General features: G+C 49.9%; 1 protein-coding gene across 9 annotated transcripts in view; it reads right to left on the bottom strand.

Annotated features, from left to right (window-relative positions):
- Positions 1 to 27459, bottom strand: part of NFIC (nuclear factor I C) — a 119769-nt gene that overhangs the window by 73463 nt on the left and 18847 nt on the right. For 8 of the 9 annotated variants that reach the window (XM_060275304.2, XM_088673085.1, XM_088673083.1 and 5 more), the window contains exon 2: positions 1382 to 1913. In XM_060275304.2, the coding sequence (XP_060131287.1) occupies positions 1382 to 1913 (532 nt within the window). Of the gene's footprint in view, positions 1 to 1381; positions 1914 to 14747; positions 14843 to 27459 lie in introns of those variants that run through there. The other variant, XM_060275303.2, reaches the window with a different exon arrangement.

Here is a 27459-nt window from a genome sequence, read left to right as displayed (position 1 = left end):
GGGTGTAAAAATGGCGTCGGGGGGGGAATTCTGCAAAATGTCAGGGGGAACCCGGATGTAAGCTTAAAACTACTGTTTTGGGGGGAGGTTCCCCCCCCAAAAGCTCAACAATTTTGGTGGTTGAAAAACTTGATAATTTGGAGGCTGTCAGGAATTTTACTTTTTGAAATATGGCAACCTTAGGGTACACCATTATTTGGCCCACATTTAAAACACAACGCAACCCTAGATTCCAGTTTTACAGTCATAGAGCTGAACTGGCGCAAGTAAAATGTCTGTAAGGTACGATCCTGTTGTACCAGGAGAAAACGGCTACAAATATCAGTGCAAAATTCCGTGCAGAATTTATAAATTGGTATTGCAAGCTGATGCAGAAATGGGGCAAACTCAATGCTGAGGCGGGGGGGGGGGGGACAAGATCCAAGAAAAACCAATAGAAGACAGATCGGTCTGTCCCTTCATTTGTGACCAAGGAATGCTGTTCCTTAGTTTATGACTAAAACCTATCAGGGGCGTAGCCAGGATGAAAATCAGGGGGGGCAAGGGGCGGGGCAAGGGGCGGGGGGAGGGGCCAGAGCGGGGCAAGGAAAGCTCCCTTCTCCCTTACCAGCTTTCTCTCCTCCTGCCCCGGCGATCGCGGAGGGGGAGAAGGGGATCGGAGCAGCCCGATTTCGGGCTGCTCCGACTCCCTCCTCCCCCTCCGCGATCGGCCGGGGCGAGGGGGCGCCAGGATCAGCCCGAAATCGGGCTGCTCCGACCCCCTCCTCCCCCTCCGCAATCGGCAGGGGCGAGGGGGAGCCAGGATCAGCCCGAAATCGGGCTGCTCCGATCCCCTCCTCCCCCTCTGAAATCGCCGGGGCAGGTGGAGGGAAAGCCCCAGAGCCGCGCAAAGCGGTTGCCTGGCTTCCCCTCCGCCCGCTCCACAGCCAGCCAGGGAGAAGGGAGACGGCACCGGGCAGGCAGCGGGGCAGGCTGGCCAGCGGCCCTGCTTCTAGGGGGGGCAATTGCCCCCTCCTGCCCCCCCTGCCTACGCCCATGAAACCTATCCTTTGATTCGCAACTAAGGAATGCCGTCCTGTGATTCATGACAACAAAATGACTACAAAATTCATGACTGCAAGAGGACATCCCTTGATCTGTGACCAAGAAACGCCCTCCCTTAATTCACAACAATGAAATGCCCTCTCTTAATTCACAACTCCAAAGTGCCCTTTCACAACCATGAAATGCCCCTCCCTTAATTCGCTACCACAAAGCACCCTCCCTTAACTCCTGGCTAAGGAGCGCCGCCCCTCCGTTTGCGCCAAAAGAAGGCTGAGAAGGGCCCGCGGATGCCAAGGAACAAAACGAGCCGCCTTTCCCACCGGCAAGGGCCGCCTACCTCTCTCTCGGATGAAATACGCCAGGTAGAGGTCGAGTTCCTTGACGGAGACGCTGATGTGGTGAGGCTGGACGCAGAGGATGGGGTGCGTGCACTGCGCGGCCTTGACCAGCCGCTCCCCGTCAGTGCTCTCCAGGGGGATCCCCTTGAAGAGGATGACCATCACTAGGTCCAGCCGCCAGACTTTGTCGGCCTGCCGGAGGCAGTCGATCCTCCGCATCTTGCCCTTCTGGTCGGGGTTGGAGAGCACGCAGCAGGAGGGCTTCTTGCCCGTGATGGAGAGGACGAAGTCCTCCCGGTACTCCGGTCGGATGTCCTTCCGCAGCTTGGCCAGCAAGCGGGACGCCCACTTCTGCTTGACCTCCGGCTTCTCGTTGAGGAGCTCGTCTTTCACGGCCCGCTCCTCGTCCTTCGTCATGCGCTTCTCGTGCTTCTTGAAGTACTTGCGCTTGCGGGCCTGGAGGTTGAACCAGGTGTAGGCGAAGGCCCGGACGTGGGGGAGTAGTGCCTCAATAAAGGGGTGGAACTCATCCTGGAAAAGAGAGAGAGAAAGAGGCAGTCAAGAGGGATTTCCCCATTCGTTCTCTCATGAGGGAATGCCTCTTATGACTAGAGGCATTCTTCCAAGCACATCCCGGTGGATTCATGCCTGATCTGAGAAGAGGCGTTTGCCTCTCGCGGGAAGGATTGCCTCTTCTGCATAGAGGCATTCCTCCAAACATATCTGGGTAGATGCATGCCCGCTCTGAGAAGAGGCATTCTCCTCTCTCGAGAAAGATTGCCTCTTCTGCGTAGAGGCATTCCTCCAAGCACATCTCGGTAGGTGCATGCCTGCTCTGAGAAGAGGCATTCCCCTCTCTTGGGAAGGATTGCCTCTTCTGCATAGAGCCATCCCCCTCCCTCTCACATGCAGCATGGAAATGGTACCAGTGAATAGCAAACCCATGGTCCTCCAGATGTATCTGGACTCGAACTCCCAACCTCCCTGACCATGAACTGGGCTGTTGGAACTAATGGGAGCTGAGAGTCTAACTGCGTACCCCTGGTTTAGTCTGGACACAGAATCTGAACCAAACTTGCAGCAGATTTGTGTGTTTCATTGCAGATCTGCCCTTGCCGTGTTGAAAGAGGGGTGAGTAGAACAATGGGGGGGGGCGGCGGACAGGATCCAGAATACCCCTCCCACACTCATAGCTTATAGCTAAGGAACTTTTATTCTCGTCTTCTCAGCTGGGGAAACACTACAGTATTTGCAAGAGACCGGCTCTACAAGTTAGACAAGTCACAGCGACCCTATAAAACAGTTTTCCTGTTCATCAGCTGCCTGCTCTCCGCTGGGCCTACTCCGCAGGGCCGTTGTGGGAAGAAAACGGGGAGCGGGAGGCACCTTGAGCTCGTGGGGGGGAGGAGGAGGCAGGATACAGACAGGACAGGACGGGACAAAACAAGCAGCCGCTTCAGAAGAACTTCCAGCTACAATTTGAAATCTGCTTCCCTTTACGAGTAATTGAGCATTTGGTCAGAAACCAAGCAGCCAAACGCCCCGCCCTGCTGCCGTGCCAAGAAAATTTGGCTCCGCGCGGGTTGACTGGAAATGTCGTTTCTCTCTCTCCCCCCCCCCCCCCCGCCTATCCTCTGTGCCCCACCCTGAGCCTGCGGCTTCAGGCGGCAGATTTGGGCAGCCGACGGAGCCCCAGTTTCCACTCGTATGCCACAGCCTGCGGCTCTCCCAACCTGCCGCGGCGGAGGAGGTTTTGGCAGGGCTGGTGGAAATGAAGCGATCCGCTCCGAGGCACCGGCGAGAGAGATAGAGATAGAGAGAGAGAGAGAGAGAGGAAGCAGCCCAAATTGCCGGACCTCCCAGGATTTGCAGAATTCCACATAGAGTGGTGCCTCGGTTTATGAACACAATTGGTTCCGGAAGTCTGTTCATAAACTGAAGCGTTCATAAACTGAAGCGAATTTTCTCATTGAAAGTAATGGAAAGTGGATTAATCCGTTCCAGACGGGTCTGCGGAGTACTCAACCTGAAGCGTACTTAACCCGAAGCATGGGTGTAATTGGTTCTGGAAGTCTGTTCATAAACTGAAGCGTTCATAAACTGAAACAAACTTTCCCACTGAAAGTAATGGAAAGTGAATTAATCCGTTCCAGATGGGTCTGCGGCGTCCGTAAACCGAAAATTTGTAAACCGAGGTGTTCATAAACCGAGGTTCCACTGTACAGTGGTGCCTTGGTTCTCGAACTTAATACGTTCCGGGAGCCCGCTCAACTCCTGAAACTGTTCGGAAACCAAGGCGCAGCTTCCGACTGGCTGCAGGAAGCTCCTGCAGCCATTCGGAAGCCGCGTTGGACGTTCGGCTTCCGGAAAACGTTGGCAATCCAGAACACTCACTTCCAGGTTTGCGGCATTTGGCCGCTGATTTGCTTGGAAGCCAAGCCGTTCGAGAACCAAGGTACCGCTGTAACTACAGATTCCATCTCACACCCACCCACCCAAAAAATTTCCCTTTTTCTCTCTCTCTCTCTCTCTCTCAGCTGGGGAAGTTTAATCAGCCCAGGGGGCGAAGTCCCTCCTGCAAAACCTTCCGGGGGGGGGGGCACATGGCCTTAGTGGGCGGGTCCAGAAGGCAAAAGTGGGCGGAGGAAAAGATGCAAATTTTGCCCATGCGCAGTAAGCTACTTTCTACACAAATGTACATGAACACGCTTTTTTCTATCCCCACACCCAGGCGGCAAGAGTTCGTGGGCCCGGGTAGCTCTGTTGGTTGGAGTGTGGTGCTGATAAATGCCAAGGCTGCGGGTTCGAGAGCAGCTTGGTCCTGCATTGCGGGGGGTTGGACCGGATGACCCCACGGGGTACCTTCCAGCTTTAGAATTCCATGATCAGAGGAGGCATCCCAGCCAGAAATGTGGAGCAGAGCTGGCAAGGAGTGTGGTGGCCGTAGGAGACTCACGAGGGCCAGTTAGAAAGGCGCGGAGGGCCACATTCTCACACAAACACACACACCCACACACCGCCAAGGCTTCATGTTTCTCAATGCTGAATTAATTTCCAATCAGGAAAACCGCACAGGTCGGGCCGGGGGGGGAGGGGAGGGATTTGGAAGAAATGGAGCAAGGAATTCTGGGAAAGGGTTAATCGTGGCCCCCGCCACGGAAACGGCTTTTCCTCATCTAAAGAGGCTGCCAGGCTGTCTTTTCCCAGGGCAGGTAATATGAAGCCAAGCAGCTGCCCTGCTAATTGGGCATGTCTATCCTTCAACCCTTTCTCGATGTCTTCGCCTTGCCCTACGCAGTTTCCTGGTCTCCCAGCCCCCTAGCAGTTACGGAGCGAAAAAACCTGTCAATTTCAGTGGCTTGTTTTGTTTTCCCCATCTTAAATTCTGCCTCCCCCATTTCAGTTTGCAAATTTATTTATTAGTTTTCATATTTTTTAATAAGGTTCCCGGGAAAAATACATCAGCGTCTTAGTGAAGGTTTATCGACACCTGTTCGTTGCTTGTGCAATTTTGCCCGGCAGCCACATTTTTGCAAAGCAATCCCCCCCCCCCAACACACACACACAATGTCCTGCCCTGCATTTTGGTACAAAGTCTCCTTTAATATATGCCGTTTTAGGCATGCTTAACCACAGTACCTTGTGATCTTATTATGGGAGGGCCGTGAGGACGGAGGACGTGGCAAGATTCGGAAGCACCCTTGGTAGACAAAACCTTTAAAGTAAATACTGTATGGGGAACATCTGGGCTGCTCCAGATGTTTTCCAACTCCCAGCCAGCCCACTCAGCCAATGACTGAGGAGGAGGAGGAGAGTCCAGCAACATCTGGAAGGCTACAGATGTTCCCGATCCCCAATCTAAGAAGCATAGCTGCCAAGTTTTCCCTTTTCTCACGAGGAAGCCTATTCAGCATAAGGGAAAATCCCTTTAAAAAAGGGATAACTTGGCAGCTATGCTAAGAAGCAACATGCAAGAGATGGAGATATACCTCTTTGTCAACGAGGCATTCTCCACTGAGAACAAATACCTCTTAATAGATGGAGAATGGAGGAACCGGGGTTAGAAACTCAGATATATAAGCCGGGCGCCACATGGCTCCTTAAACCAAGATTGCGGATGTCAAAATAGAATATCTAGTTGCCATTTGGGAGCAAGACAGCACTAAAGCCTTGTTTTCCAAACCTTGATGGACAGGCTGTGATTGATTCTCTGGCTAGTTCAGAGGACAACCTTGAGCTCGGTTAAGAGCTTTGAGAACTTAAAGAAGAAAAGTCCATTGAACCTGGGTAAGGTAAAGAAAAAGGTAAAGGACCCCTGGGACAGTTAAGTCCAGTCAAAGGCGACTTTGGGGTTGCGGCGCTCATCTCACTTTCAGGCCGAGGGAGCCAGCCCTTGTCCGCAGACAGCTTTCCGGGTCATGTGGCCAGCAGAACTAAACCGCTTCTGGCTCAGCAGAACAGTGGGACACTGTGACGGAAACCAGAGTGCACGGAAACACCCTTTACCTTCCCACCGCAATGGTGCCGATTTATCTACTTGCGCTCGCATGCTTTCGAACTGCTAGGTTGGCAGGAGCTGGGGCGAAGCAATGGGAGCTCACCCGTCATGGGGATTCGAACCCCCGACCTTCTCAGTGGTTTAGACCACAGCGCCACCCATGTCCTCAGGGACAGTCCTGTGGCCCCACCTAGTCCAGCCTCCTGTTCTCGCAGTGGCCAACCAAGAAGCCCCCCCCCAAACCCAACAAATCAGGATTTGAACCCAGAACTGGGCACGGTTTTCCAGGTGTGGCCTCACCCTCTCCCCTCCTGCGGTTCCCAACAACTGAGATTCAGAAGCATAGCTGCCTCCGACTGCGGGGGAGAGCACAGCCATTGCGGCTAGCAGCCCTCAAGAGCTCTTTCCCTCCGTGAATTTGCCCAAATCTTCTTTTAAAGCCCATCCAATATTTGATACTGACAAGCTGGAACGTGTCCAGAGGAGGGCAACCAAAATGGTCAAAGGCCTGGAAACGATGCCTTATGAGGAACAGCTTAGGGAGCTGGGTATGTTTAGCCTGGAGAAGAGAAGGTTAAGGGGTGATATGATAGCCATGTTCAAATATATCAAAGGATGTCATATAGAGGAGAGTGAAAGATTTTTTTCTGCTCCTCCAGAGAAGCGGACACGGAGCAATGGATTCAAACCTCAAGAAAGAAGATTCCACCTAAACATTAGGAAGAACTTCCTGACAGTAAGAGCTGTTCGGCAGTGGAATTTGCTGCCAAGGAGTGTGGTGGAGTCTCCTTCTTTGGAGGTCTTTAAGCAGAGGCTTGACAGGCATATGTCAAGAATGCTTTGATGGTGTTTCCTGCTTGGCAGGGGGTTGGACTGGATTGCCCTTGTGGTCTCTTCCAACTCTACGATTCTATGATTCCAGTGCTTATTTGACCAGCTGCGTGAACTTCTGTTACATTTTATTAGATGCCATTGTGTTTCTCGGTAATGGCGAGTTTTCAAAACGAAGATGGGCCCTGGGGCTTTAGGGCAGTAAACTAAAACAACAACGACGATAAGAATACTAATTTGCACAAGACATTGACTGTCTTTCCACCGACGTACCCGGTTTTGGATTTGCGTGTTTCCTGCTTGCCCCCCCCCTTTGCTCAAGGTTTGGAGGGGGGAGGTTTGGGGAGATAAGAGGCTGCGATGTCATGCAACAAAAGCCACAGCTCCCGGCGGCAAGGTCACGAGAGGACAGCTCTCCCTCGCCAGGGCGCAGTCTAAGCGGAGGTCAAGCCAGGTGAGGTCTCTGCTGGGAGTAATTCATTAGCCGACATGTACATCTGTGCTCAGTCTTGGATAATCCCCCCCCCCCCCCGACGGAGGTTTCAGGCATCCGCCACTGTAAGGTCCACACACACACACACACACACACACACCGCCACCAAACCGCCATGCACGATCAAAGGACCCTGGGCTTCGGCAGGACCCTTCCTGCTTCGGCAAACCCAGTGGCCTTGCATTCCTAGCCCAAGAAAGGCGCCGAGATAAGGGGAATAATAATAATAAGTAACCTAAACAAGAACGCTGCAAAAGCACAAACCGTGGCAAGAGACACAGGATTTCACCTGCCGGAGGGGACGTTACAGTGGTCCCTTGGTTCTCAAACGCCTTGGTACTCAAACAACTTGGAACCCAAACACTGCAAACCCGGAAGGAAGTGTTCCGGTTTGCGAACGTTTTTTCGGAAGCCGAACGTGCTCCGTTTTGAGTGTTACGCTTCCGGTTTGAGCATTACGCTGAGGTCTGCCTGTTTTTGCTATTTATTTTGCGTTTCTGTTTTTGCGGCTCTTTTTCGTTTTGTTTTCGTGACTGCGTGGAACTGATGGATTGAATGTGTGACTGCAGTACATTGTTTTTTTGCTTTCATTTTATGGACCAAATGGTCTCGTTAGATTAGTAAAATTTATGTTCAATTGCTGTTTGAGGGGTTGTTTTTAAAAGCCTGGAATGGATTAATCCGTTTTGCATGACTTTCTAAGGGAAAGCGCGCCTTGGTTTTGGAACGCTTTGGTTTTGGAACAGACCTCTGGAACGGATTAAGTCTGAGAACTGAGAATGTATTTATTTCAGCATCAGCATCATCCTTAGGTATTTCAGCTTCCATTTAAAAAACCCCAAACGCAGTACAGTGGAACCTCGGTTTATGAATACCTCGGTTTACGAATTATCGGTTTAGGAACGCCGCAGACCCATCTGGAACGGATTAATTCACTTTCCATTACTTTCAATGGGAAAGTTCGCTTCAGTTTATGAACGCTTCAGTTTATGAACAGACTTCCGGAACCAATTACACCCATGCTTCGGGTCAAGTACGCTTCAGGTTGAGTACTCCGCGGACCCGTCTGGAACGGATCAATCCACTTTCCATTACTTTCAATGGGAAAGTTCGCTTCAGTTTATGAACGCTTCAGTTTATGAACAGACTTCCGGAACCAATTGTGTTCATAAACAGAGGTACCACTGTACACTTGATGAACTCGGAAGCAGGATTTGAAATATCTGCAAGACAAGGAACTAGAGAATACAGTCTTGATATGTTGGCACAATAAATTGTGCAGCGGGGTGGGGGGTGTGGTTGGAATTAAAACACCCTGGAAAATGGGGCGGGAAGTCAGGAAAAAACAAATTTATTATGTATTGAAGTATATACAGTATGTGAAACCTTTGAAAATTCAATGAAATAAAAATATTATGAAATAAAAATAAAACGCACACACACACACTCGGGGGGGGGGGGATATTCAACTAAGTAGACCATTTGAAGTAAACAGAGCGGATGCCATTCAATTCAGTGGGTCTACTCTGAGTAAAATCTAGCTGAATCACACCCTAGTTGCTATTTATTGATGCTATTATTGCATCAATAATTATACTGGGATGCATCCAACCAGGTTAATATTTCAATGGGTCCATTTCAAGTTATGACCTCCTCGGAATACAAGTCGCCATGATGATAGCAAAAAATATTTACGCTATTCTTAATAACAACAGTGCTTAGCATTTGTACAGCTGTTACAGGAGTTTCAAGCGCTTTGTATGCAATTACCTAACTCACAACCCTGCAAGGAAGGTCAGTATTATTCTTATTTTCCATATCACAGATGGTGGGGGAGGGGCAGGGAGACTGGGTCAAAAAAGATTGGGTCCATTGCTTAGACAAATATTCTTAAAGCATGAACATTACAAGAACATTACATTTGCCCAGCTTCCAAAATATGTGAAAACATAATAAAACATTTAAAAACCTCCCTATCCAGGGCTGCCTTTAGATGTCTTCTAAAGGATGTAAAGTTATTTATCTCTGTGGCTCGGAGGGTCACATAACTCCATCACCTCCAATATTTCCCCAGTGAAAATAGGACTTTAAGAAAAAGCGAGACATTCCAGGATGAAATCAGAAACTGGGACGGCTTCTGTAAATCCAGAACTATCCCTGGAAAATAGGGACACTCGGAGGGTTTGCAATTGTTAAACGGACTTTTAGAAGACATCTAACAGTAGCCCTTTCTAGGGAAGTTTTTTTTAAAAAAAAAGTTTGGTGTTTTACGGTGTTTTTCTATTTCGCTGGAAACCTGCCCAGGTTGGCTGAAGCATGCTAGTCACACAGATGTCATATAAATAATAATATTTAAATTATTATTATTATTATTATTATTATTAGTCAGTGTTGGGAACTGGAGTACCAACCACATTGTGGAACTACAGCCGTACCTTGGAAGTTGAACAGAATCTGTTCTGGAAGTCCGTTCGACTTCCAAAACATTCGGAAGCACGGCTTCCGGTTGGCTGCAGAAGCCGCCGCCAGACGTTCGGCTTCCGGAAATCGTTCGAAAATCGTAACACTCACTTTCGGGTTTTGATGGCTCGGGAGCTGCTATGCTCGGGAGCCAAGGTGTTCGAGAGCCAAGATACGACTAGTCCAACCATACCTGAGTGTTGGCCAGACTGGGACATGGGAGCCCACTGTCTTGGGGTGGGGTGGGGGTGCCACTTGTGTTACCCGTTCTGGGCTTTTGTTTTCCTCAAAGAGAAGGGGGGGCGGAAATGCCTTGCCATAAACCTCCGCAGCCTAGCTTTTAGCACCACCTCCCACCTCCCAGGACGGTGGAAAGCTTTTAAAAGCTCTCTGTGCCAATCTGGGTTCAGCCCAGGGATTAGGCGACGGGAGTTGGGGGGGGGGAATCAGCAATGAACCAGGACAGGGCTTGAAATCCGATCAGCTACTCCGACAACTTTCCCTCCCGCCAGATTAGCCCCGCCAGAAGGATGCCGCGTCGAGCTAATCCGCTTTCGAGAGACCTGGGCCGGATGCCTGGAGGCAATTGGGAACGTCGAGCGACCCCTGTGACGGATGGGGTGGGGGTGGGCTGCAGCCTTCCCCAAGCTGGGATACCCCCACCCCCCAAAAAACAAAACACCCGTCCAACTCCCAGAAACCAGCATACCATGATGGCGGCTGGAGTTGCCCCCCCCACCTTTCTGCACAGTTGGGAGGCCTCTAAACGCCTTTAAATCCCAGCCTAGGTTTGCAGTGTCCTCTTTTTCCAGGGGTAAAATTTCCATCCAGGTGGATTTTTAAAACTACAGTGGTGCCTTGCAAGAGGAATTTAATTCGTTCCGCGAGACAATTCGTCTTGCGAAAAATTCGTCTTGCGAATCGCGGTTTCCCATAGGAATGCATTGAAATTTCTCTTTTTTTGCCCATAGGAACGCATTCATTAAATTTCGATGCATTCCTATGGGAAACCGCGATTCGCAAGATGTATTTTTCGCAAAATGAATTCGTCTCGCGAGTCACCATCAGATCGCAAGACGCATTCGTCTTGCAAAAAATTCGTCTTGCAGGGCATTCGTCTTGCAAGGTACCACTGTCTACTTTTGGGGTGAGACGCAGAAATCACTGGTGGTTGAGAAGACTTGCTTTCCTCTTCTCTTCTGCTGCCCCCGCCCCCTGCCTTAGCAATATCTCACAGCTTCTATAGGCTGGTATTTAAAAGGTAAAGGACCCCTGGACGGTTAAGTCCAGTCAAAGGCAACTATGGGGTTGCGGCGCTCATCTTGCTTTCAGGCCAAGGGAGGCGGCGTTTGTCTGTCGACAGCTTTCTGGCCCATGTGGCCAGCAGGACTAAACCGCTTCTGGCGCAACGGGACACTGTGATGGAAACCAGAGCGCACGGCAACGCCGTTTACCTTCCCACCGCAGCGGTACCTATTTATCTACTCGCACAGGTGTGCTTTTGAACTGCTAGGAGGGATGTGGGTGGCGCTGTGGTCTAAACCACCGAGCCTCTTGGGCTTGCCGATCGGAAGATCAGAGGTTTGATTCCTATGACGGTGTGAGCTCCCGTTGCTCTGTCCCTGCTCCTGCCAACCTAGCGGTTTGAAAGCACGCCAGCGCAAGTAGATAAATAGGCGGGAAGGTAACCGGCATTTCCATGCGCTCTGGATTCCGTCACAGTGTCCCGTTGCGCCAGGAGCGGTTCGGTCCTGCTGGCCACATGTCCCAGAAAGCCATCTGTGGACAAACACCGGCTCCCTCAGCCTGAAAGCGAGATGAGCGCCGCAACCCCAAAGCTGCCTTTGACTGGACATAACCGTCCAGGGGTCCTTTACCTTTACCTATTTAAATGGAGAATCGTCCTAGCGTCCTCTTTTTTGCGTTTCAACACATGGCAACCCTACAAAGGGGTGAGTGCCGTGGCGCCCGAATCCTGCTTGTGGGTTGTGGTTGGCCACTACGAGAATCTCCTTCACCGGGAGGTTTTTAAGCAGAGGTTGGATGGCCATCTGTCGTGGATGCTATGGCTGATTTTCCAGAGGGGCAGGGTATAAATATATTACCGGTATTATTATTATTATTATTATTATTATTATTATTATTATTATTATTACTACTACTACTGCATTGCAGGGGTTGGACTTGTTATGGAAATTACGGGGGGGCACATCTTTGAAGTTGTTAAATGTTACAAATATCTATATATATAAAAATGTAGACATTGCGCACACGGAGATCACAGCCTTTCTCCGTAACTGCTGAACCGTAATGTAACAAATTTGACCACAATGTTCCGTGCCCAACAGGGAGGGATCTGGCATATTTTTTCCCCAAAAAGCCACACCTTTCACACCTAAAGTAATGATTAAACACAAAAAGTGGCTCCCAAATTAAACGTCACCACCAGAAGCTCTGAAGACTCCAGCAGCATCCAATAGAAAGGCAGATTGCACCCTGCCGCCTCCAAAGCTGCGCCGCCAGATGACATCACAATATTCCACAGCAACCAACTGAAAACAGTCCTTTGGCAGCAACAAGGCCCGGCTTTTTCAATAGGCCGCAGCATTGCCAAGCAGGGAAAATTAAGTAGACCACAGGCAAAAACAAACAGAATAGGGCCTTTCACAATGGGGGGGGCACTGGGATGAGGCACAACAAAGGGAGGGGGGCAAACACATAGCCATGGGGGGGAGGTAGGACTCTGAGTCAGCCAAAGCAATGGGGTGTGGTGAGGGGGGAGTCTTATTTTTGAAACTTACAGTAGGGGAGTCGGGGTTGGGCAGGGCAAGTGAGGGGACTCTAAAGGGAGACTCTGAAGGTCATTTTAACAGAAAAAGGTCCCTTTAACACAAAAACCCACAGCAAGGTGTGGCCAGGCTAGCTAGTTCTGCATACATGAATCCTTTCAACTTGACAGCTCAGGGAAGTTGCCTAGCTTTAAAAATCATATAAAATCAACTCCTTTGGCAGTTTCCTCCATTCCAAGGCTATTTTGCCCTTGAGAAAGGGACTACCCGACTTGCCCAGGTGGCAGACTATGCAAACCAAAGTCCTATTGTTCTTTTGCAGTAGGTATTTAGAACGTACTTCCCAATACATATCCTGTATCCGCCTGTTGCCCCAACACATTCCTGCTATGTTAATCATGTATAACCCTCCCCTTTTCTGATGTAGTGATGATGCTTAATGAACTGTAGGCTGGGATAAGATAGAAACTTTTGAAAGTCCTCATCACTCCATCCTCGGGGTTCAAAATTCCTCTTTGAACCTGTTGCACAATAAACTTAGGTCTACAGCTATTTGTTGTGGTTGGTGGATGGATTCCTTCCTTTGCTCCGCAGGGACCCGCCGGCTCTGCCCAACGAGCTGGGTGGCTGAGCAGCCTCGCACCTAGATTTTTCCGTAGAAGACTGGATGACCCCTGGGGGGCCCCTTCCATAGAATCATAGAGTTGGAAGAGACCACAAGGGCCATCCAGTCCAACCCCCTGCCAAGCAGGAAACACCATCAAAGCATTCCTGACATATGCCTGTCAAGCCTCTGCTTAAAGACCTCCAAAGAAGGAGACTCCACCGCACTCATTGGCAGCAAATTCCACTGCCCAACAGCTCTTACTGTCAGGAAGTTCTTCCTAATGTTTAGGTGGAATCTTCTTTCTTGAAGTTTGAATCCATTGCTCCGTGTCCGCTTCTTTGGAGCAGCAGAAAACAATATTTCTCCATCCTCCATATGACATCCTTTCATATATTTGAACATGGCTATCATATCACCCCTTAACCTTCTCTTCTCCAGGCTAAACATACCCAGCTCCCTAAGTTTCCAACTCTACGATTCTATGATTCCCAGATACAGAACTAGGTGGCCACCTAGAAGCCTGCAGCTTCTTCTATCGCTGCTCTTAGAAGCAGCAAATGGGCCGGTGCTTCCATTTAAAAGAGGCCTTCCCTTCCCAACGAGAGGAAGGACACATTGTTGGCGCGGATTCAGGGAAGTGTGAATTTCCACAGGCGGCTGCAACTCACTTCGGGATGGGGTAGTGGCAAATTGGATTACAGTGGTACCTTGGTTCTCAAACGCCTTGGTACTCAAACAACTTGGAACCCAAACACTGCAAACCCGGAAGAACGTGTTCCGGTTTGCAAACTTTTTTTTGAAGCCGAACGTGCTTCGTTTCGAGTGTTACGCTTCCAATTTGAGTATTATGCTGAGGTCGGTCTGTTTTTGCTATTTATTTTGTGTTTTTGACGCTTTGTAGAACCCAGTTCAGCTAAGGAAGGACTGCTTGTGTGACTGCAGTACATTGTTTATTGCTTTCATTTTATGGATCAATGGTCTCGTTCATAGTAAAATTCATGTTCCACTGCTGTTCTAGGGGTTGTTTTTAAAAGTCTGGAATGGATTAATCCGCTCGGCATTACTTTCCATGGAAAAGCACGCCTTGGTTTTGGAACGCTTTGGTTTTGGAACAGTCTTCCGGGACAGATTAAGTTTGAGAACCAAGGTGCCACTGTCTTCGTGTTTAAAATGCAAAATCAAGTATCTCCCAGACCCAGTCATACACAGACACATGATAGATGACACGCACAGAGAGCCAGGATCAGATATCACTGCCTACAAGCGTTGAAGCAGTGCGTGACCCGGCAGAATGGAATAATCACTCTGCACATGCTCAAAAAGGAGAACTTTCTCAGCAGAAGTCACAGCGCTAGAGACAGGTGCCAAAGTTAAGCCTTTGAGGAGCACGATGTGCTTGGGAATTTATTCCCTAAAGATGCGGTTTGCAAACTTTTCCTAGGGTTAAGGAGGGGTGGGGCAGTCAAAGAGGGGAAGGAAAACCTCTCAGAAGTCTTGAGATTGCAGAGGAAAAAATTGTCGGCTTTTCATGAAAGGCACAAGATCAGAGTCACAGGGAGGCCAGCAAATCGCAGAGGGGGCGGATTCTACCAGGAAGCACAACTTCCTTGTTCTGGGCAGGGGGGGAATAATAATGGGTCTCTTGTTTCCTGGCTGAAATCTCCCCACCCTCCGCGGTCCTACTCACCCGTGGAGGGTCCATCTGTCACCCAATCGCCGCCCCCCTCCAGCTGGGACCCCCAACGAGGCGGTTTCCAAAAAAGAGAAAACACCTCCGGCTGGGAGGAGATTAACACACACACACACACACACACACCCTCTCTCTCCTGGATTTAAAAATAGCCTGCCATCCTTTTCTGCCAAGGAAGCAACGATGTACACAGGAGGTTGGCTGGCATAGCACGGCCCCCCCACAAAGGTCTCCGGGAGTTGAAAAGTGCACGTCCGCCTGCCCCCACGACATGAGAAGAAGCTAAGGAAATTTGGGGCGGGGGGGTAAGGGGTGGGCGGAAAAAGGAGGAAGGATAGAGGAGGAGAAACTCAGGGTAAGATGCAGTTTGGGGCTGTTGCAATTGGGGGAAAGACCCTAGGAAGAGCCAATGGCTCCGCTAGTTATAGAACCATAGAATCGTAAAGGTGGAAGGGACCCCGAGGGTCATCTAGCCCAACCCCCTGCAATGCAGGGGTCTTTTCCCCGACGTTGGACTTGAACCCATGACCCTGAGATTAAGAGTCATGTGCTCTAGCGTCTTGTCCTCACCGAGGTGCCCTAAAACAGTGGTTTTCAACCAGTGTGGCACCCTGGGATGCCTTGAACTGTAGTAGTAGTAGTAGTAATAATAATAATAATAATAATAATATTTTTGACTTCCGAATCACCTCATTGTGCTTTCTAAATATTCTTATAAAAATTATAATAATTTATTATTTATACCCTGCCCATCTGGCTGGGTTTCCCCAGCCACCCTGAGTGGCTCCCAACAAAATATTAAAAACACAACAAAACTTCAGACATTAAAAACTTCCCTAAACAAGGCTGCCTTCAGATGTCTTCTAAAAGTCAGGTAGTTGTTTATCTCCTTGACATCTGACGGGAGGGTGTTCCACAGGGCGGGCGCCACCACCGAGAAGGCCCTCTGCCTGGTTCCCTGTAACTTCACTTCTCGCAGGGAGGGAACCGCCAGGAGGCCCTCAGACCTCAGTGTCCGGGCTGGATGATGGGGGTGGAGAGGCCACTTCAGGGATACTGGGCTGAGGCCAAGAACATCTTAGAAACCGAGATATGAAAGCGAGGAGCTAAATGGCACCTTGAAGCTATGTTACGGGCGTAACAATGAAATGTATGGGCATGCTTTTGTTATAACAAGAATGCAAAGCTGAAAATGAATGAACTGCAACTGAAATATTACGTTCATTTTTCACATGGTCTAGTCTTTTCCCTGCCCACACCCCTAATAAGCGGACACGGAGCAATGGATTCAAACTTCAAGAAAGAAGATTCCACCTAGACATTAGGAAGAACTTCCTGACAGTAAGAGCTGTTCGGCAGTGGGATTTGCTGCCAAGGAGTGTGGTGGAGTCTCCTTCTTTGGAGGTCTTTAAGCAGAGGCTTGACAGGCATCTGTCAAGAATGCTTTGATTGTGTTTCCTGCTTGGCAGGGGGTTGGACTGGATGGCCCTTGTGGTCTCTTCCAACTCTATGATTCTATGATTCTAATATCATTAAGAGGGTCTCTTCTCCAGTCTTCAGGGAGTAGCTGGAAATGGGGAGGCAGAAAAAGGGTCCTCCTTTCCTTCCACTCTGCAATCTTTAATCTGTAAACTTAGGAGCCGTACTGGGCCCAGAACCCAAAAAACTGCTCGTGCTAATGAAATTCCCTGTCGCAAAATGCACCGAGAACAAGGGGTGTTTCAAACACCAGCCTTGCATGATGCTCAGAAATGCCGCAGGCAACCCTGGCCTCCATCCCTCTTTCCTTTCCTCCCTCCTCCAATGCCCTCTTGCGTCTCTGCCGTAGCTGCCAAGTTCTCCCTTTTTTTAAGGGAAATTTCCTTATGCTGAATAGGCTTCCCCGTGAGAAAAGGGAAAACTTGGCAGCTATGGTCTCTGCCTCCCAAAGGTTTGCATGGCTGTCTGTTGCAGCAGCCCTGGCTACAACCTCCACGGGCGAATGGTGCCTCTGGGGCTGGCCAGGAGCTGGGGCAGCCTCGGAGTAAGCAAGCAAGCTGGTGAGGGAGCCCAGCTGGCCAGTCCACCAGCCCTTGTCGTTGGGAATGGACAGACTAGTGGGAGGCTGGGCAGGCAGGCAGCCTTTCCTGTCCTTGCTGTCTGCAATGCCAGCCTGGGAGCTGAGTGCCCGGTGCTGAAGGGGAGCCTTTGTGCCGTGCAGGCCTGGCAGCGCCCGTTGCTGCCTCCCCCCCCCCAGGTAAGGTGCTGGCCTCATGTCCACCTTTGGCCGGTCTCCGTTGGGCCACTGAGGCTGGGGGCATCCTCTTCCCAGGCCCCTGTGGGGCAGCGTGAGGAGGAACCTCTCTTTGGGGCAACTCAGAGACCAGCGGCTGCCCGGAGGTCTCCCAAGGAGAGGAGAGAGGAGGCCAAGGGAAGGTGTTTGAAAAAGGGTGAGGGGCTGCCAGCTCTGTGGGGAAGGGCTCCTGAGCCCCACAGGGCTGCCACAGAAAGAACGCAATTGGTCAAGGGACGTCCCTCCTTCCAAACTGTTGCCATATGAAAATTCACTCATCCAAATGCAAGGAATTAGTAAGCAAACCTTGCTGTACACTCGGAAGATTCAGATACCCAAACAACCAGACCTGCGTGTTGTAATGAAATAAGCAACCTTAATCTAAACAAGCTTTACCCCCTTTTTTGTTTTTCTGGTCTGTGGCAGCTCTTTCACGGCGGGAGGGAGGTGGAGATATTGTTTGCCTTTTGCAAGCTTTCAGAGGACTTTCCTGGGTTTGTTCATCACTTCCGGGCCAACGTTCCAGGGTCGGGAACAGCTTATAAATTTCCTCATAGGAATCAATGGAAATGGTCAACTCGCTATGCAAACACTCGCCCAACGAGCGATTTCCTGAGAGCACATTCTGTTCGGGTAGTAAGACGAAGGTATATGGCTGGTCGGCTAATTTTATATCCCAAGGTCATCCCAGGGTAGCAAACATCAATTAATGAAGACATCTCGGAAACGTCTTAAAATCTATTCCAATACAGGTGCAGCCTAAGTAAAATCTCTGCTAAAAAGGCTTGTTAGAAAAGGAATGTCCTTAGCAGGGAACGAAACAGGCAACAGACACGGTCCCTGGTAAGTTATTCCAGAGGGTTGGGGCTGCCACAATAGGTAAAAAAAAGGGTAAAAGACCCCCGGATGGTTAAAGGTAAAGGTAAAGGGGGCCCCTGACCATCAGGTCCAGTCGTGTCCGACTCTGGGGTTGCGGCGCTCATCTCACTCTATAGGCCGAGGGAGCCGTCATTTGTCCGCAAACAGTTCTTCCGGGTCATGTGGCCAGCATGACAAAGCCGCTTCTGGCAAACCAGAGCAGCGCACGGAAACACCGTTTACCTTCCCGCCGGAGCGGTCCCTATTTATCTACTTGCACTTTGACGTGCTTTCGAACTGCTAGGTTGGCAAGAGCTGGGACCGAGCAACGGGAGCTCACCCCGTTGCAGGGATTCGAACCGCCAACCTTCTGATCAGCAAGCCCTAGACTCTGTGGTTTAACCCACAGCGCCACCTGGGTCCAGTCAAAGACGACTATGGGGTTGCGGCGCTCATCTTGCTTTCAGGCCGAGGGAGCTGGTGTTTGCCCACAGACAGCTTTCCGGGTCATGTGGCCAGCAGGACTAAACCGCTTCTGGCTCAACAGAACATCGTGACAGAAACCAGAGCGCACAGAAACGGCGATTCCCTTCCCGCTGCAGCAGTACCTATTTATCTACTCGCACTGGCGTGCTTTCGAACTGCTAGGTTGGCAGGAGCTGGGACTGAGCAACAGGAGCTCACGCCGTTTCGGGGATTCAAACCGCCGACCTTCCGATCGGCAAGCCCAAGAGGCTCGGTGGTCTAGCCCACAGTGCCACCCGCGTCCCTAAAATGATGAATAAACCCAGGAAAGTCCTCCAGAAGCTTGCAAAAGGCAGACACTAAAAGCTGGATTCCTGTATTGTATGGAATGGACCTATTAAATAAGATTTCTGCAGGAGGCCTTCGCTTGCAGAGAGCAGTATACGTCGCAGGCAGCAACACCAGAACGGCTGGATGCTCTCGCACTCGAGTCCTGCTCCGGGGCTTCCCTTTGGGGGCACGTGGCTGGCCCCCCTGAGATCAGGATGCCGAGCAAGACGATCCCATTGCCCTGATCCAACAGTGTCTTCTCAAGTTATCCGAGAGAGCCGACACACAACTCGGCTACTAAAACCTCCTTGCAACCCGCTGCTCGCCTGGGGGACACGAGGCTCGGCCCTAGGTGACGAGTCAGGGGGCTTTCAGCAAAAGCCTGGCTCCATTCCTCCACCCCACCCCCCAAGCAGACAACTCTTGTGGCCATCGTTTTGCACGGCTGCCACCAAACCCTTCTGTCCGAGCGGCCGTGCGGGGAAAGCAAGCTTCCCTCGGAGCCGTTCCTCTCCTATTTGTCTATCGCCTCCCATTCCGGGTTTCTGACACCACCCACCCTTGCGCCGTCACTCACAGTCCAGTGACTCCATCCTACAAGCATCCAGGGGAGAGGGGGCGGGGGGGGGGGGAGAGCTGGACTTCTGCAAATCTCTTTCTACACATTGGCTATCTATAGCCATGAGGTCAGATCTCTTTGTCTCTCTTTTTTCTCTCCCTTTCAGAAACAAGGACCCAGACCTGCTAAAGAGATTAGACCACCTCAAGACAGCAGAAGATGGATCTTTCGGTTTCTTTCGGCCTGCACGCTTTCGACTTCTTTTGGGGACACCTCAGCTGAAGCAATCCGTCTCCTGCGACTTGCAGCAAACGCAACACAAAAGCACTGAGAGCGGGCACAGCCCCTGTGGCAAGTGGCTTTCGACAGCCTTTTCCTCGACCACGAATTTCTCTAGTGGCAAATACCCCCACCCCCAGCAATGTTATCGTCAGTGCTATTTTTCCAGAAAAAGAGGGAATCCCCATGAACGCCTCCCTCGTTCTCTTAGAACGGCAGAGGTGCCCACCATTGAGTTCCGGCGAGTCTTGCTGAAAAAAAAGACCCTGGTTGTAATGTTATCAGCTGCGTTTGGTGCAGAATTCAGCAGCCAGGGACTTGCCAGTCAGTCGGCTAAAGCTTGGTGCTGCTAACGCCACGGTTGCAGGTTCGATCCCCGTACAAAAAAGAAAAAAAGAACTAGACGATCCTCTTGCAACTCTACAATTCTATGACTCTAAAATAGTCTGAGCACATAACGCGAATCCTGGCCCCACTGAGCTGGGTACCACTTAGTTTCTGGACCCAATCAAAAGTGCTGGTTTTGACCTACAAAACACAACGGAGGTTGGTGGGGCAGTGTCCCATTTGCCCTATTGGACTAGCCACCACTGACTTAAACACACACACACACACACACACAAGAATAACTATCTAGCTTTCCCCATTCATTTTAACCAAATATTCTTAGGACTTTAGTGTCTCCATCCTTTCTTCCTATATCCATTGAAATGTAAGTCTGTCGTCACACTGAAGTTCAGTTTTTCGGCCAGTAGGGGGCCACGTCAACTCCTGCGTGGCCAACAGCAAACAGGGAGGCAGGTGAGCGAGCGAGCAGAATGGGAGGGAAGGATTCCGCTTAAGAGATAGCAGAGAGGAGCCTCACAGAGCAGTTTAGCAAACTGCTCTGTGGAGCATCTCTACTCCAGGGGTTCCCAACATAGCTGCCAAGTTATCCCTTTTTTTAAGGGATTTTCCATTATGCTGAATAGGCTTCCTCACGAGAAAAGGGAAAACTTGGCAGCTATGGTTCCCAAACTAAGGCCCGTGGGCTGGATGCGGCCCAATTGCCTTCTAAATCCGGCCCGCGGATGGTCTGGGAATCAGCATGTTTTTACATGAGTAGAATGTGTTCTTTTATTTAAAATGCACCTCTGGGTTATTTGTGGGGCCTGCCTGGTGTTTTTACATGAGTAGAATGTTTCCTTTTATTTAAAATGCATCTCTTGGTTATTTGTGGGGCATAGGAATTCATTCATAATTTTTTTCAAAATATAGTCTGGCCCCCCACAAGGTATGAGGGACAGTGGACCGGCCCCCTACTGAAAAAGTCTGCTGACCCCTGCTCTACTCCCTGTGAAATCTGGCCACAAAAAGTTTAACAGAAAGAGGGAGGCATTTCAGAAAACCATGCTCTGAAGCCCCTTCTCTCCCTTAAAATTATTAATAATAATTATATATAAAATTGTCCAGTAGCATCTTAGAGACCAACTAAGTTTGTTCTGGGTATAAGCTTTTGTGTGCACGCACACTTCTTCAGATACACATAAAGCTTATACCCAGAACAAACTTTGTTGGTCTTTACGGTGCTACTGGAAATAATAAAAAAAATTTATATATATTTTGACTGCTTCAAACCAACACGGCTACCTACCTGAATAATAATTTTATTATTGATATGCTTGGAGGGAGGGAAAATAGCTCAGTCAATTAGAGCATGGTCCTGGTAATGTCAAGTTTCCAGGTTCGATCGCCGTATAGAACAGCTCGTTTCCGAGCACAATTCAAAGTGTTGGTGCTGACCTTTAAAGCCCTAAACGGCCTCGGTCCAGTATACCTGAAGGAGCGTCTCCTCTCCCATCGTTCTGCCCGGACACTGAGATCTAGCGCCGAGGGCCTTCTGGCGGTTCCCTCGCTACGAGAAGCCAAGTTACAGGGAACCAGGCAAAGGGCCTTCTCGGTAGTGGCGCCCACCCTGTGGAATGCCCTCCCACCAGAGATCAAAGAGAATAACAATTACCAGACCTTTAGAAGGCATCTTAAGGCAGCCCTGTTTAGGGAAGCTTTTAATGTTTGATGGATTTCTGTATTTTAATGTTTTGTTGGAAGCCACCCAGAGTGGCTGGGGGAACCCGGCCAGATGGGCGGGGTATAAATAATAAATTATTATTATTATTATTCGTGCATTTTTGGAAATCATTTTCGAGGGGGTAGGACTAGATGATCCTCAGGGGTCCCTTCCAGCTCTACGGTTCTGCGATTCTCTACCCACACTCAACCCCCGCACGCACCAAGAAAGAAACCCTAGACGCAAGCAGTTTCCCTCTTTAATGCTGACTAAAGGGCAGGAATCGCAAGAAGGTGAAGGAGGGCGATTCAATAGCAATGTGCTTCTAGCACATCGGACACTTCGCCAATAAATCTATTCGTGGCACAGAAACATCCCAGAAACTATGGATCCTTGACACCGGCGCTGCTGGTGGTCCGTAGGTGCTGGCACTGAGGTTGTTGTGGTATTTATTGCCCACCTCACAACAACCCTGCAAGGCGGGCTGCGGCGAGAGCGACGCCCCTGCAAGGAAAGGTAGAGGCATTTGGGACTTTTGAGAAAGAGGCGAGCAAGTGGCGACAGGATAGAGGTTTATATAATCCTGCGTGGCACAGGAAAACCTGGATAAAGAAAAAGCTTCCCCCCCCCCTCTGATTGTTGGATGAGGGAAACAACTGCTGTTGGTCTACGGAACTGCCTCCCACTAGGTGAGAAAGTTAAGGCTACAACGAGAAACCTTTTCTATCACACAGGCAACTTCATTGTTTTCTTACCTACAAGAAGCTCTCTCCGTGTTTGATGGCAAGAAGTCTACTCTCTAACCAAAATTCCGAAGTTGGGCGGCACTTATTCTGTACACTAAAGGCAATTGTCTCGGTTACTGCAAATGGAGACGCCGGGATTTGAACCTGGGACCTTCGACACAAGAGGCAGTTGCCCAACCACTGAGCTACAGCCTTTCCCCGGTTCCTAAAAGCTACTCAACACATTCCTTTGAAGGACATGCTCTGAATTGTCAGTATTTCAGAAGAGTCACGACAGACTTCTTCACGCTTAAACTGTGGAACACCCTCCCACAGGAGGCAGGAATGGCCACCGATTCTGAAAGCTTTAAAAGCGGATTAGACAAAGAGGAAGATAAGGCTATACAGTGCTATCCAGGACAGCTGCGTTCCACCTGCACTGCCGAAAACCAGTCGCTGGAAACCTCTGGAGCAGGGGTTCCCCTTGAACTCGGACCCATGCTTCCCATTAGGGCACCTGGTTGGCCAGTGGATGTTGGCTGGCCTGATCCAGAAGGCTCGTCTTATGAGATACAGTGACCAGCTGGAGGCCACCCAGCAAACACCCTAGCAGTGGAAGTGGTGGGGATTCGAACTCAAGCCTCCCAGAGGCCTTTGACCGACACGCTAACCACTGTGCCGCGCTGCCCCTCCCTACGCTGCAAGCAACAACGCTACGATAGGCCCGGCCTGCTGAAGCCACAGCGCATCTTCTCTGGATTAGGGAAAGGGAAGCCTGTATCCCTGCATGTATAATTGGAAAACTGCCTCTACAGTGGTACCTTGGTTTACAAACACAATTGGTTCCGGAAGTCTGTACTTTCCCATCGGAAGAAATGGAAAGTGGATTAATCCGTTCCAGACGGGTCCGCGGAGTACTCAACCTGAAGCGTACTTAACCCAAAGTATGAGTGTAATTGGTTCTGGAAGTCCGTACTTAACCTGAAGCGTACTTAACCTGAAATGAACTTTCCCATTGAAAGTAATGGAAAGTGGATTAATCCGTTCCAGATGTTCCGCAGAGTACTTAAACTGAAGCGTACTTAACCTGAAGCGAACTTTCCCATTGAAAGTAATGGAAAGTGGATTAATCCGTTCCAGATGGTCCGCAGAGTACTTAAACTGAAGCGTACTTAACCTGAAGCGAACTTTCCCATTGAAAGTAATGGAAAGTGGATTAATTCACTCCAGACGGGTCCACGGAGTACTTAACCTGAAAATACTCAAACCGAGGTGTACTTAAACCAAGGTATGACTGTATTTGGAAAGGGAATTCCCTCCTGGGAGCAAGGGCTGCCTCCTCTTAGGGGTCAGGAAACTCATGTCCTGACAGGTCTTGTTGGACTCCCATCCTTCCCAGCAGCCATTGTGGCCAAAAGTCAGGGGTCATGGCTGGGAGGAGATGCGGTCCCCCACCTGATTTTTGTCGTCGTTGCCATCCACCTTTCTCGGGAGACAATGGAGTTTGCCTCCAGGGGGTGAAGTCAAACTGCTGGGCTGGCAGCACCCTGGGGCACAAGTCTGGGCAGTGTGTCTGGGGGCCCTGGGCTGCCCAGGCAACGAGACCTCCCTCTCAGCCTAGGTGAGGGGTCTGAAGGAAAGCTGTTTGGCACCTGCTTGGCGGCAGGAGGCGTACGAGGCGCCATCCAAGCGCCTTAGGGACTCCACTCGGGATATCTGTAGGGTTTACTCCTGAGCCTTTTCTTCTCCCAAAAAATATCCCTCAAGGCAGCGGAGGTCTACCATCAATAGTTTTCCTTCTTCTAGATGGCTCCCTTCCCAGGTGGACAACCCCCACCTGCCCCTCATATGGAGGAGGGTGAAAGATTGTTTTCTGCTGCTCCAGAGAAGCGGACACAGAGCAATGGATTCAAACTTCAAGAAAGAAGATTCCACCTAAACATTAGGAGGAACTTCCTGACAGTAAGAGCTGTTCGGCAGTAGAATTTGCTGCCAAGGAGTGTGGCGGAGTCTCCTTCTTTGGAGGTCTTTAAGCAGAGGCTTGACAGGCATATGTCAAGAATGCTTTGATGGTGTTTCCTGCTTGGCAGGGGGTTGGACTGGATGGCCTTTGTGGTCTCTTCCAACTCTAGGATTCTATGATTCTCACTTCCCTCTACCACATGGGGAAACTGCCTTCTTGACTGCTTGGACCCACTTTTGGTCTCGTCCGCTCTGTCCACAAGAACGTGCCTTCACATGTGGGGGAAGTGACCCTTTAGTATGTCGTTATCTCCCGCTTGGACTACTGCCATGCGCTCTCCGTGGGGCTCCCTTTGAAGGTGACCCGGAAACTGCAACTAATCCAGAATGCGGCAACTAGATTGGTGACTGGGAATGGCCGCCGAGACCACATAACACAGGTCCTGAAAGACCTACATTGGCTCCCAGTTCATTTCCGAGCACAATTCAAAGTGTCGGTGCTGACCTTGAAAGCCCTAAATGGCCCTTTATCCCTGAAGGAGAGTCTCTACCCCAGACACCGGGGTCCACCTCCGAGGGCCTTCTGGCGGTTCCCTCCCTGCGAGAAGCGAGGCTATCGGGAACCAGGCAGAGGGCCTTCTCGGTGGTGGCGCCCTCCCATCAGATGTCAAGGAAATAAGGAAATAAATAACGATCTGACTTTTAGAAGACACCTGAAGGCAGCCCTGTTTAGGGAAGTTTTTAATGTTTGATGTTTTGTTTGTGTTTTTAATATTCTGTTGGGAGCTGCCCAGAGTGGCTGGGGAACCGCGGCCAGATGGACGGGGTATAAATAATAAACTATAAGTATTATTAATTATTGTTATTATTAAGTTTACTTTATCTGTAAAGGAATATCACGTGCTCTGCATGCAGAACGTTCTGGCTTCAACCTCCAATGGCATCCTGGGAGGGATTGCTTGCCTGAAACCCAGGACAGCTGCTGTCAATCAGGACTGGACTTGACAGGACTGGACTTGATCGAACGGACAATCTGATATGGTACAAAAGGGAGCTTCCGGGATTCCCGCTGGCAAAACCACAGGAGAAAACCAGGTCTTAAGTTACTGGGGGGGCTAGATATCGGGGGGGCATCAGATCTCCCTCCCTGGAACAGCCCTCTGTCATTTCCCAATTCTCTGCCCCCCCCTGCAGAGGGTCAGGCTGGATGACCTTGGGAGACTCCCTCTGGATTTCAAGGCGCGTTTCCCCCCTCTTGGCCGAAGCAGAGCTGCCTCGGCCCTTCCCTCTCGCCGTCCCAATTTGTTCGGAGAGCGTCACATGCTAAAAGGAAAATAAAAAATAACTGCATCCTTGACTTGGCCCGGGAGTGAGTTGTGGGGCGGGACTGAAAAGCATTGGGGGGGGGGAGGCATGGTGAGGGAGGGAGGGAGGGAGCACAGAACGGAGAAGGGCAGAGATAAGATTGCACAACTTTTTTTTCCAGCCTCCCCAGTCTGGTTGCTGAGCATTGTTGAAAGAAAACACTGGGCCCTTTCTTTGAAAATAACCTTCCTCCTTTTCTCCCTCCCTCCTTCCCGCTTGGACTGCGTTCCTTCTGACTTCCCTGTCTGCTGAGCAGATGCCCTGGACACAACTTTCACTAGAAAATGAAAGGGGGGGAGGGATCTTCAAAGCAGCCTGCCCTGCTCTTGACCTTAAATACCCCTTACTAGGGAGGATCCAGTGGGGAAACTGAGCAAAACTGGGCAAAGCGAGGGGGGGAAGGAGGAAACGAATATTCGCATCCGTTTCCTGTTGTTCAATGAACTCTGGTTAAAGTGGGCACCAGACCAGCTGCAGCCCCCACCCCCTGCCCCCACCCTTATATTATTTTACTTTATGTCCCCACAGTTAGCTGGTTTTTTGTTTTTTGTTTTTTTTGTCTTATGTGGTCCAGGAGATAAGCTCGGGTTTAGGAATGTTCCATGATAAACGGTTAAACTCTACCAAGGAGATTCGATTTTTTTTTGTTCGTTTGTTTAAATCAGGCCTGTCCAACCGGTCCCCCCAAAAAGCTCAGCAACTCTGGTTGATCCAGTGAGTAGATCACTGCCAGTTTATCTATAGTGGGAGTAGATCGCAGTCTCTTGGAAGTTGGAGAACCCTGGTTTAAAGCAAAGGGGATGGCATTTGAGCTTAAAAGGTGAACTGGAAGATTTGGGTAAAATTATATGTTATGTATAGAGTTCTGTCAAGAGAACAAGCTGGTCATCACAAACACTCTTTTCCAACAACACAAGAGACGACTCTACACATGGATATCACCAAATGGGCAGCATTGAAATCAGATTGACTATATTCTCTGCAGCCAAAGATGGAGAAGCTCTATACAGTCAGCAAAAACAAGACCTGGAGCTGACTGTAACTCAGATCATCAGCTTCTTATAGCAAAATTCCAGCTTAAACTGAAGAAAGTAGGAAAAACCTACTGCAAGACAGGAGTGCCTGGCGTGCTATGGTCCATGGGGTCACAAAGAGTCGGACACGACTAAACGACTAAACAACAACAACAATACATTATGTATAACCTCTCCATTCTGAAGGAAATCAGCCCTGAGTGCTCAACTGGAAGGACAGATCCTGAAGCTGAGGCTCCAAGACTTTGGCCACCTCATGTTAAGAGAAGATTCCCTGGGAAAGACCCTGATGTTGGGAAAGATGGAGGGCACAAGGAGAAGGGGACGACAGAGGACGAGATGGTTGGACAGTGTTCTCGAAGCTACGAACATGAGTTTGACCAAACTGCGGGAGGCAGTGGAAGACAGGAGTGCCTGGCGTGCTATGGTCCATGGGGTCACGAAGAGTCGGACACAACTAAACAACTAAACAAATATGCAGTTGCAATCGAAATGATTCAACCTCGCCCCCACCCCCACCCCAATTGCAAATCAGGTTCATTGTCAAAATTTACAGACTTTAAGCAGTTTTGCAAGGAGCAAACCAAACCAAAGCCAATGCAACTTTGACTGGCTTCCTTGCAAAACTGCTGAAAGTTTGCAAATTTGGATAATGACCCTGGTTTGCAATGGGGGGGGAGGGTTTTGAATAATGTTGATTGCAACTGTGAGTGTGTGCGTGCACACACTAATATAATGCAATCGAGCTTGCATATTCAGCCATCTGCCGTGGATGCTTTAGTTGAGATTCCAGCATCGCAGGGGGTTCGACTA

The sequence above is a fragment of the Zootoca vivipara genome, chromosome 6, assembly GCF_965207765.1.
Source record: "Zootoca vivipara chromosome 6, rZooViv2.hap1.1, whole genome shotgun sequence".
NCBI lineage: Eukaryota > Metazoa > Chordata > Lepidosauria > Squamata > Lacertidae > Zootoca > Zootoca vivipara.
Note: the sequence above shows the minus strand (reverse complement) of the source record. Positions and strands in the feature narration are given on the sequence as shown.